Genomic DNA, 12,051 nt, shown 5'->3' with positions numbered 1-12,051 from the left:
GGCTGAGGCAGGAGAATAACATGAACCCAGAAGGTGGAGCTTGCAGTGAGCCGAGATTGAGCCACTGCACTCCAGCCTGGGTAACAGAGTGAGACTGCATCTCAAAAAAAAAAAGAGATTTCATTTCAATCTCTATCAAAATTCCGACAGCTTTTTTTTTTTTTAATGGAGATAGAAAAGCCAATCCTCAAATTGATATGGAATTGGAAGGGACCCCAAATAGCCTAAACAATCTTGAAAAAGAACAAAGTCAGAGAACTCACGCTTCCCAACTTGAAAACTTACTGTAGAGCTAAAGTGATCAAAACAGTGTGGTAGTGGCATCAGGATAGACCTATAGACCAATGGAATAGAATTCAGAGACCAGAAATGAACCCATATATCTATGGCCAATTGATTTTTGACAAGAGTGTAAAGTCTATTCAAAGGGGAAATAACAGTTTCTTCAATAAATGGTGCCAGACAACTGGATTTTCACATGCAAAAGAATAAAATTAATTGAGGTGGGAGGATCACTTGAGGCCAGGAGTTCAAGACTAGCCTGGGCAACATAGCAAGACCCCTTTCTCTACAAAAACATTTTACAAAACTGACCAGATGTGCTGGCACATACCTGTAGTCCTAGCTACTTGGAAGGCTGAGGTGGGAGGATTGTTTGAGCCCAGGAGTTTGAGGTTACAATATGCTATGATTGCACAACTGCACTCCAGCCTGGGCAACAGAGTGAGACCCTGTCTCTATCAAAAAAATAAAAAAGAATGAAGTTAGACCCACTACCTCACACCATGTACTAAAATTAACTCAAATGGATCAACACCTAAATGTAAAAGCTAAAACCATAAAACTCTTAGAAGAAAATATAGGGATAAATCTTCATGATCTTAGACGTGGCAATGATTTCTAAGATCTGACACCAAAAGGACAAGCAACCAAAGTAAGAAAGATAAATTGGACTTAATCAAAATTAAAAACTTACACGCATCAAATGATACCATCAAGAAAATAAGAAGACAATCTACAAAATGGGAGAAATAGCAAATCATATAGGATAATCGTTTAATATCTTAAGTATATAAAGAACTTCTAAAACTCAACAACAAAAACACCAACAACACAACTGAAAAAAGGGCAAAGAAGATGAATTAAAGTTTTTTCAAAGAAGATATACAAATGGCCAATAAACACATGAAAAGATGCTCAACATGCTTAATTATTAGGGAAATACAAAACTATAATGAAATACCACTTCACATTCACTAGGAGGGCTATAATTTTTAAAAAAGAAAAGAAAGGCCGGGCACAGTGGCTCACAGCTGTAATCCCAGCACTTTGGGAGGCCGAGGTGGGCGGGTCACGAGGTCAGGAGATAAAGGCTATCCTGGCTAACACGGTGAAACCCCGTCTCTACTAAAAATACAAAAAAATTAGCCGGGCAAGGTGGCGGGCGCCTGTAGTCCCAGCTACTTGGGAGGCAGAGGCAGGAGAATGGCGTGAACCCTGGGGGTGGAGCCTGCAGTGAGCAGAGATCGCGTCACTGCACTCCAACCTGGGTGACAGCGAGACTCCGTCTCAACAAAAAAAAAAAGAAAAGAAAAATAAGTGTGTTGGTAAGAATATGCCAACGTACATTGCTTATGGAAATGTAAGATGGTGTACCACAGTGGAAAACAGTTTGGGTTCCTCAAAAATGTAAATAAATACTTACCATATGACCCAGCAATTCAACTCTTGGGTATATACACAAATAACCAAAAGGCAGAAGCAACTCGGGTATTTATCAATAGATTAATGGATAAACAAAATGTGGTATACCCATACAATGGAATATTATTCAGCCATAAAAAGAAATGAAGTTCTGATACATGCTGCAACATGTATGACCTCAAAAATATTATCCTAATTGAGGCCGGGTGTGGTGGCTTATGCCTGTAATCCCAGCACTTTGGGAGGCTGATGCAAGTGGATCACAAGGTCAGGAGATCAAGACCAGCCTGGCCAAGATGGTGAAACTATCTACTAAAAATACAAAACTATCTACTAAAAATACAAAAACTACCTATTAAAAATACAAAACATTAGCCGGATGTGGTGGTGGGCACCTGTAGTCCCAGCTACTCCAGAGGCTGAGGCAGGAGAATGGCATGAGCCCAGGAGGCGGAGCTTGCAGTGAGCCGAGATCATGCCACTGCACTCCAGCCTGGGCGACAGAGTGGTCTCAAAAAAAAAAAAAAGTCAATAGGTATTGCAGTCGGTATTGGCTGTGGGTTTGTCATAAATAGCTCTTCTTATTTTGAGATACGTTCCATCAATACCTAGTTTTATTGAGAGTTTTTAACATGAAGTGATGTTGAATTTTATCGAAGGCCTTTTCTGCATCTATTGAGATAATCATGTGTTTTTTGTCGTTGGTTCTGTTTATGTGATGGATTACGTTTTTTGATTTGCGTATGTTCAACCAGACTTGCATCCCAGGAATGAAGCCGACTTGATCATGGTGGATAAACTTTTTGATGTGCTGCTGAATTTGGTTTGCCAGTATTTTATTGAGGATTTTCATCGATGTTCATCAGGTATATTGGCCTGAAGTTTTCTTTTTTTGTTGTGTCTCTGCCAGGTTTTGGCTTCAGGATGAAACTGGCTTCATAAAATGAGTTAGGGAGGAGTCCCTCCTTTTCAATAGTTTGGAATAGTTTAAGAAGGAATGGTACCAGCTCCTCTTTGTACCTCTGGTAGAATTCGGCTGTGAAGCCACCTGGTCTTGGGCTTTTTTTGGTTGGTAGGCTATTTATTACTGTCTCAATTTCAAAACTTGTTATTGTTAAGATCTTATTCTTTTAAGAAGAGACTAGCCCAGGCTAGTCTTGAGCTCCTGGCCTCAAGCGATCCTCCCACCTCAGCCTCCCTGAGTGCTGGGATTATAAGCATGAGCCACAGCACCTGGCCATTTAACAGCAATTTCTAACAAATCACAAATCTTTAAAACACAAATATTCTTTCTTTTATATAAACTGTTACAAAAAATAGAAAAAAGAAAATCTCAACAAATTGTTTTAAGATGGTACAGTTAATACCAACAATGGACAAAAAACAGTAAAGATAAATTATAGACTAATTTCACTTATGATCATAAATACAATATTAGTCCTAAATATAATATTAGCATGTGGAAATAAAGTATTACTTATCCCAAGGAAAGTATTATTTATCCCAGGAAATAAAAGGGTGTTTTGACATCAGAAATTTCGTTAATGTAATCCAATAAATAAAAAGAATATGAACGTTTAAAAAGAAGTAGGGGCTGGGCACGGTGACTCATGCCTATAATCCCAGCACTTTGGGAGGCTGGATCACTTGAGGTCAGGAGTTCGAGACCAGCCTGACCAACATGGCGAAATGCCGTGTCTACTAAAAATACAAAAAATTAGCTGAGCATGGAGACGGAACCCTGTAATCCCAGCTACTTGGGAGGCTGAGGCAGGAGAATGGCTTGAACCTGGGAGACAGAGGTTGCAGTGAGCCGAAATTGTGCCATTGCACTCCAGCCTGGGTAACACAAGACTCTGTCTCAAATAAATAAATAGAAATAGGAAATAATTTGATAAAATTGTACTAGTATCTATTATTATTATTATTAGACAAAGTCTTTCTTTGTTGCCCAGACTGGAGTGCAACAAGACCTCGCTTTGTTGCCCAGACTGGAGTACAATGGCGCAACGATGGCTCACTGCAACCTCTGCCTCCCAGACTCAAGTGATCCTCTCACGTCAGCCTCCCAGATAGTTGGGGCTACAGGCCCGCACCACCATGTCCAGGTAATTTTTAAATTTTTTTGTAGGGACGGGGTCTCACTTTGTTGCCCAGTCTGGTCTCTGGGCTCAAGCCATCACCCCACCGTGGCCTCCCAAAATACTGGGATTATAGTCTTGAATCACTGCACCTGGCCAGTATTCGTTATTTTAAAAAAGAAAAATCTCTGGGCAAACTAAGCACATATTTTAACCTGATACAATATCCACCAAATACCTATAGCAAACATACTTAAGTTAGGGTAAAGTCTAAGATGCTTGCTGTTGCACTCCTATTCAACAATATACTGGATAAGCTAGACGGCATCATATGGGTCTGTGGGTATAATTACAAGGGAAGAAACAAAATTGTCATTACATGCATATAGTGTGATTGTCTACATCAGAAATCCAAGGAATAGATAAACTATCATTCCAAATAGAGGAGTTAAGAAAGATAGTTGGGTATAAGATCAAAATACAAAGTGTAACAGAGTTACTATATATCAGCAACAAGCAATCAAATATATATAATTTACCATACCAACAACAATTAAGAATATATCATACCAAATATGCAAGGCTTTTATGGAGAAAATATAAAATTTTATCAAAGGGTATATTTGAAGAACTATTTAAAGAGGGAGATAGCCCGTGTTGACATATCTATTCGTACAGGTTAAGTATCTGCTATCCAAAATGCTTGGGACCAGAAGTGTTTCAAATTTGGGATTTTTTTTTTTTATTTTTAGAATGTTTGCATATACATAATGAGAGATCTTAGAGATGGGACCTACAATAATTGTATAGAGTTTTTTGTTTTGTTTTGAGATGGAGTCTTGCTCTGTCCCCCAGGCTGGAGGGCAGTGGCACAATCTCTGCTCACTGCAACCTCCGCCTCCTGGGTTCAAGTGATTCTCCTGACTCAGTCTCCTGAGTAGCTGGGATTACAGGTGCGCACCACCATGCCCAGCTAATTTTTGTATTTTAGTAGAGATGAGGTTTCACCATGTTGGCCAGGCTGGTCTGGCCAACACATTATCTACAGAAATAAACTGCGTTATGTACCTGAATTTTGACTACAACCCATCACATGAGTTGAGGTGTGAAATTTTCCACTTGTGGTGTCAGCACCCAACAAGTATCAGATTTTTGAGCATTTTGGATTTCAGATTTTTGGATTAGGGATGTTCAACCTGTATTATGATCAATTTATGCATAAATGAAAATTTATAACTATGAAAAGTTAACATTTGTACTAGTCAACCCTCCCTAACTTCCTTCAATCCTCACCTCTCTCTGTGTCAACCTTCTTCACCTTCAGTACCCTCCAGCTCAGTCTCACAAAGCTATCTACTAATTCCTTTCAATATTAACTGATTATTAAGCTGTTAGAGCTAGGTAATTTATATTTTAATAGATAACTGTTAAACACCAAAGCAATTTTACAATCCAAAAGAATGAAGCCACAATTGTGGAATGACAGGGGATGAGGATGATATTTTTGTGTAAGGCGCCTAACTAGTATATTCACAGAGTTGTGTAAGCATATTGATATTCTGATATTCTAAAAATATCAGAATTCATTTAAATGGATAACCGTATACTCTCAAATTGTCTGTGCATGTATACACATGCTTATAATTTACATATAATGTTAATATAATTTTGAAATTAGAAATGAAACACATCCTTTCACATTTTGTTTATAACAAAAGCCATACTAAAAATGGGAACTCTGGGAACCAGAGTTCTCCCTGTGGGAGGAGAAAGATAAAAATGTGGAAGGCTGAAAGGTAAGGAAGAACCATGTGAAACTGATTTGGAATTAGAGGCATTCATATGTATTGAATAATATGAATTCATTATATATGCATGTAAATACATGTAAATAAATAAATATATATATAGTTGAACCATATGAAATTGTCATTTTTCCCAGAAAAAGCCTATAATTAGTGACGCTGCAGTGGTAATGAGCCCACTAAGCACCCAGAATTTGTGTTCTAAATATTAGTCCTCAGGACTCCTTAGGGGAAATTGCTAATTCCAGGGCTGGAACAGAGAAAAGTATTGGAACCTGGAACATTTTGTTGTGTCAGAAAGTAAGGAAGAGCTCAAGAAACTATGGTACATGTTCAAAAGATCACCAACGTCAGCTGAAGGGGCTCCTTCTAGCCAATTCTGGAACAAGCTGATTATCAGAATGAATAACAAGTAATAAATTATAACCCACTGAATAAAATAATGAATGCATACGTCCATTCTGATAGAGAGAGAAAAAGAGAAAGTAGAATGCCAAATAAGAAACGTAAAAGGAATGCTAGAGTTAGAAATGACCATTTTGCAGCTATAATATTGATAACTAATTCAGGTAGGAATCATCAAAGGATGCAAAAAAATAGTGGATGAAAGTTTAATGCAGAATGGGATATATCATAGTTTCAAAGTCTTTTCCCAGAGAGCACTTATTAATTTTGTAGTGATGATAACTTTACAGTAGAGAAACATGGAGGACATCACATTAACCAAGTGATCAAAGTTAACATCACCAATAATAAAACACATGGATATCATGTGCCTCCTGATGTGGTGCGCTGAGTAGGACAAAGCTTCATTATTATGCATTATTCCTGCCTAGAACGCATCAACCTTAATCTAATCATGAGAAAACATCAGAAAAATCCAAGCTGAGTGTCACCCTATAATAACGATAGGCCTGTATTCTAAAAATGTCAGTGTCATGAATGACAAGAGAAGATGGAGGGACTATTCCAGATGAAAGAAAGAACATGACAGTTAAATACAATGTGGATCTTTGATCGGGGAGAAAAAAACTGACATCCAAGGACATTACTCAAACTATTGATGAATTTAGATATGGTCAGCACGTTAGATAAAAATATTTTAACTTGTGTTAAATTTCCTTAATTTGATTATTGTTCTATGACTGTGTAAGACCCTATTTTGTTCTTAGGAAATATACACTGAATTATTAGAAGTAGGCATGAAGGTTCAGAAAAATTATAATAACAATGGCAATAATAATAATAAAGTGTGAGTGTGTAAACAGGGAGGAAAACAAAGAAGGCAAACAAATAAGTAATTGAAGCAAAATGTTTATTTATTTATCCAAGTGAAGAATATACTTAAGTTCTTTTTATTTTTCTTGTACCTCTTCTGTCAGTTTGAAAATAAAATTTAAAAATTTAAGAAGTTAATGTACTGGTATATCTATCCAACGGAATATTATTGACCCGTAAAAGAAATGAAGTACTAATACATATAGAACATGGAGGCCGGGCGCGGTAGCTCACGCCTGTAATCCCAGCACTTTGGGAGGCCGAGGCGGGCGGATCACAAGGTCAGGAGATCGAGACCATCCTGGCTAGCACGGTGAAACCCCGTCTCTACTAAAAATACAAAAAATTAGCCAGGCGTGGTGGCAGGCACCTGTAGTCCCAGTTACTTGGGAGGCTGAGGCAGGAGAATGGCGTGAACCCAGGAGGCGGAGCTTGCAGTGAGCCGAGATCGCGCCACTGCACTCCAACCTGGGTGACACAGCGAGACTCCATCTCAAAAAAAAAAGAACATGGAGGAATCTTGAAAACATTATTCTAAGTGAAAGTAGCCAGTCGCAAAAGGCTATATGTGATTTTATTTATTATTAAATGAAAAGTCCAGAATAGGCAAATTCATAGAGACGGAGAGTAGTAGTTGTCAGGGCCTAGGAAATAAAAAGAGAGGGAGTGACTGCTAACTAGTATAGGGTTTCTTTCTGGGGTGATTAAGATGGTTTGGAATTAGCTAATGGTAATGTTTATACAACTCTGTGAATATACAAAAATATACTAAAAAGTGAAAATACTAGATAGAAAATGATACACATTAAAATGGTGAATTTTGTGGTATGAAAATATCTTTATAAAATACACAAGTGTACAAAAAAATGAAAGACTTAAAGGAATATTACAGTACAAAGTTGTCATCGTTTTGCCTTCTTGTTCCCACTCTTTCCCTCCAAACACACATACAAACCAAAAAGGCTTAAAATTGGCACATTTTCTGTCTCTCAAAAGAGATTTTATAGGCTGGGCACGGTGGCTCATGCTTGTAATCCCAGCACTTTGGGAGGCTGAGGTGGACGCATCACCTGAGGTCAGAAGTTCGAGACCAGCCTGACCAACATGGCGAAACCGCTCTCTACTAAAAGTACAAAAATAGCCAGGCGTGGTGGCGGACACCTGTAATCCCAGCTACTCAGGAGGCTGAAGCAGGAGAATCGCTTAAACCCGGGAGGCGGGGGTTGCAGTGAGCTGAGATTGCGCCACTGCACTCCAGCCTAGGCGACAAGAGCGAGACTCTGTCTCAAAAAAAAAAGAAAAAAAAATAGAGATTTTATAAAATGCCAGTTGTTCTATATTTACAGTTTGTTGTTTTAACACCAAGACTTGTCATGTTTCTTAGGTAGTCCTGCCTTGCTGTGTTTCATTCACAAATATGCACACATCTTGCTCATTCCCACGTTCTTAAAAAATTTCTCAGGCAACCCACAGTGTTGCAGTCTGCCTATGTTGGCAGTATTCATATCCCGAAAAAAATCTGCCTTTTTTTCGCATTGCTGTAAAAAACAGAGCAAAACAAGGCAAAAATCCCACATGACTTTGCCATATTGGCTTCATCAGCTATCACATAAGAAGTACATGACTCACTAAGCCTTTAGGATCAAAGATTACAGACAGATGCATCACTAGAGGTATGTCCCTTATAATATGATGTTGCAACCATGAATATTTTAAACCATGCTGCCCAGGAAAAAATACCAGGGACCTTCTTATGATGGTAATATTAAACTCAAGTCTTTGGTTATTGGTTGCAGAGGGTTATGTCAAGTCCATATGACAAACAGTGATCAAGATGGAGAGCTAAGTTTGTCCCTTTCTTGACTTGTAAACTTTCTCAATTTTTATTTTATTTTTATTGATTTATATTTTATTTTACTGAGACAAGGTCTCTCACTCTGTTACCCAGGCTGGAGTGCAGAGGCACAATCATAGCTCACTGCAGACTTGACTTCCTGAGTTCAAGCAGTCCTTCCACCCCAGTCTCCCAAGCAGCTGGGACTAAGGGTGCACACCGCCACGTGCGGCTAATTTTTAAAAAATTTTTTTAGGCCGGGTTTAGCGGCTCATGCCTGTAATCCCGGCACTTTGGGAGGCCAAGTTGGGCAGATTGCCTGAGCTCAGGAATTCGAGACCAGCCTGGGGAACATGGCGAAACCCCGTATCTACTAAAACTACAAAAAATTAGCCGGGCGTGGTGGCGGGCACCTGTAGTCCCAGCTGCTGGGGATGTTGAGGCAGGAGAATTGCTTGAACCCGGGAGGCGGAGGTTGCAGTGAGGCGAGATGGCACCACTTCTCTCCAGCCTGAGTGACAGAGTGAGGCTCTGCCTCCAAAAATAAATAAATAAAATAAATTTTTGTTTTTTGTAGTGACAGGGTCTCACCATGTTGCCCAGGCGAAACTTCCTTAATATTTTAAGAGAATTACAAATATCCTATTAATTTTTTTATTTTTCAATATTTATCCAATAGAACTATTTGGAAAGTCTTTGTCTGAAATAACATGTATTTCAGGATGCATTAATATAAATTTTATGTGAATCTGAAATTTGTCTATAGTAACCTATTGCTTAGCAAACTACCAGGAACATGATTACTGGTTAATATATATTAAATGAATAATGGATAAATAAAATTATAGAATGTGAATGCTTTGGCACTGAAATATTTGCCAGTGTACAATTCATTCATTCATTCATTCACTCAAAAAATATTTTTGAGCACCTGCTACATGCCAGGCATTAACGAGCAAAAATTAACACAATTCTTGTTTACATGAATTTTAATCTGGAGATGAAGACAGGATTTAATCAGATATTCACAGAAATTACTATATAATTTCAAACTGAGAGATGTGATGAAAGAAAGATGAAAAAAGGAACCTGACTTAGACTAGAGAGGTTTCCCTGAGGAAATAATGCTTGAGTTAAGAATGAAAGGTAGAGTTTGAGTCAATTAGACTAAGAGCAGGGAGAAGAGCATCCCAGGAAAACGAAACAGCATTAGCAAAGCCGCCGTGGCAGGAGACTAATGATGAATTGAGGACAAGTTTAAAAGGCCAGAGAGCATAAAGAGCAAGGGAAATGGTACAGAATGAGGTTGGAGAAATCAGTGGAAATTATATTAAAGTCTTGCAGTATGTATTTTTAAAAATCAAGCCTTGGCCGGGCGCGGTGGCTTGCGCATGTAATCCCAACACTTTGGGAGGCCGAGGCGGGTGGATCACCTGAGGTCAGGAGTTCGAGACCAGCCTGACCAACGTGGAGAAGCCCTGCCTCTAATAAAAATACAAAAAAAACCACAACAAATTAGCTCGGCATGGGGCGCATGCCTGTAATCCCAGCAACTCGGGAGGCAGGAGAATCACTTGAACCCGGGAGGCAGAGGTGGCAGTGAGCCGAGATCGTGCCATTACACTCCAGCCTGAGCAACAAGAGCGAAACTCTGTCTCAAAAAATGAAATAAAATAAAATGAAATAATAAAAATCAAGCCTTAATTATACCACAGCGGAAAGGCATTGAAGAGTTTTATGTAAAATAATGACATGATGAGATTTGTGTATTTAAAAAAAGCACTCTCCACTCCAGAAAATAGTTTGGAAGTTCCTTTCAAAACTAAAAATGGACTTATCATATGAGCCAGCGATTGTATTATTGGTCATTTATCCTAGAAAAATGAAGACTTGGGCTGGGCGCAGTGGCTCACACCTGTAATCCCAACTTTGGGAGGCCAAGGCAGGAAGATTGGTTGAGCCCAGGAGTTTGAGACCCCCCTGGGAAACATGGTGAGACTCTGTCTCTACGAATTTTTTTTTTTGAATCAGCAGGGCATGGTGGTGCACACCTGTAGTCCCAGCTACTCAGGAAGCTAGGGTGAGAGGAGCCCTTGAGCCAAGGAGGTCAGGGCTGCAGTGAACTGTGTTCACACCACTGCAGTCCAGCCTGGGTGCCACTGCACTCTGGCCTAAGCAACAAGGAGGCCCTGTCTCAAAAAAAAAAAGAAAGAAAGAAAAAGAAAGAAAGAAAGGGAAAGAAAGAAATATGCAGACTTATTTTCACACAAGAACTTGTATGTGAATGTTTATAACAACTCTGTTTATAATAGCCAAAAAGTACAAACTACCCAAATGTCCTTCAACGAGAGAAGTGTTAAACTGTGATATACATGGAATATTATGAAGTAGTAAAAAGGAATAAAATTTTGACACATACAACCTTGATGAAACTCAAGGAAATTGCATTGTGTGTAAAAAAAGCCAATCTCAAAAATACATATTCCTGATTTCATTTGTATAACATTCATGAAATAAAATAATTATAAAAATGCAGAACTGATTAGGGGTTGCTAGGAATTAAGGATGGGGGAGTGGATGAGTGTGGCTATAAAGGGCTAACAAGGTAGTCTTGCCATTAGAGTCTTGTGGTGCTGATACAGCTAAGTATCTTGATTATGTGCTACATAGACACACACAAGTGCGTGTAAAACTAGTGAAATTTGAATAGGCTCTATGAATTGCACCAATGTGCATTTCTTGGTTTTGATACTGTGCTATAGTTTTGTATGATGTTAAAATCAGGTGGCTGGGGGCAGTGGCTCATGCCTATAATCCTAGCACTTTGGGAGGCCAAGGTGGGTGGATTCCCTGAGCTCAGGAGTTTGAGAGCAGCTGGGGCAACACGGTGAAACCCGATCTTTACTGAAATATGAAAAATTGCCCAGGCGTGGCAGTGTGTGCCTGTAGTCTCAGCTACTCAGGAGGCTGGGGCAGGAGAATTGCTGGAACTCAGGAGGTGGAGGTTGCAGTGAGCCAAGATCATGCCAGTGCACTCCAGTCTGGGTGACAGAGCAAGATTCTGTCTCCAGAAAAAAAAAATTGGGGTAAACTGGGGGAAGGATGCACAGGGCTTCCCTGTACATTTCTTTATAACCTCCTTTGAAGCCATAATTATTTCAAAATAAAAAGTTAAAAAAAAAACAGCAGTCTGGCTACTAAGTGGAAAATGAATTGAACAGAGGACAAAAAATGTGGAGAAAACTTGGGTGATTATTGCATAAGGCCAGAAAAGAAATAAATGATTTTGACTAGATTTGGATGGTGGTAGTGGGGATAGAGAAGAATGGACACATCTGAGAATATATAG

The 12,051-nt window shown here is 39.1% G+C and overlaps 1 protein-coding gene across 2 annotated transcripts in view; it reads left to right on the top strand.

The window, feature by feature from the left end:
• The first annotated feature begins 2,481 nt into the window (after positions 1-2,481).
• The window catches only part of PYGO1 (pygopus family PHD finger 1), a 66,094-nt gene continuing 56,524 nt past the window's right edge, over positions 2,482-12,051 (top strand). For both annotated transcript variants that reach the window (XM_063652635.1, XM_063652634.1), the window contains exon 1: positions 2,482-2,570. In XM_063652635.1, the coding sequence (XP_063508705.1) occupies positions 2,492-2,570 (79 nt within the window). In that variant the 5' untranslated portion in view covers positions 2,482-2,491. The remainder of the gene's footprint in view (positions 2,571-12,051) is intronic.

The sequence above is a fragment of the Pongo pygmaeus genome, chromosome 16 (assembly GCF_028885625.2).
Source record: "Pongo pygmaeus isolate AG05252 chromosome 16, NHGRI_mPonPyg2-v2.0_pri, whole genome shotgun sequence".
Taxonomy (NCBI): Eukaryota; Metazoa; Chordata; class Mammalia; order Primates; family Hominidae; genus Pongo; species Pongo pygmaeus.
This window is presented reverse-complemented; position numbering and strand designations above follow the sequence as displayed.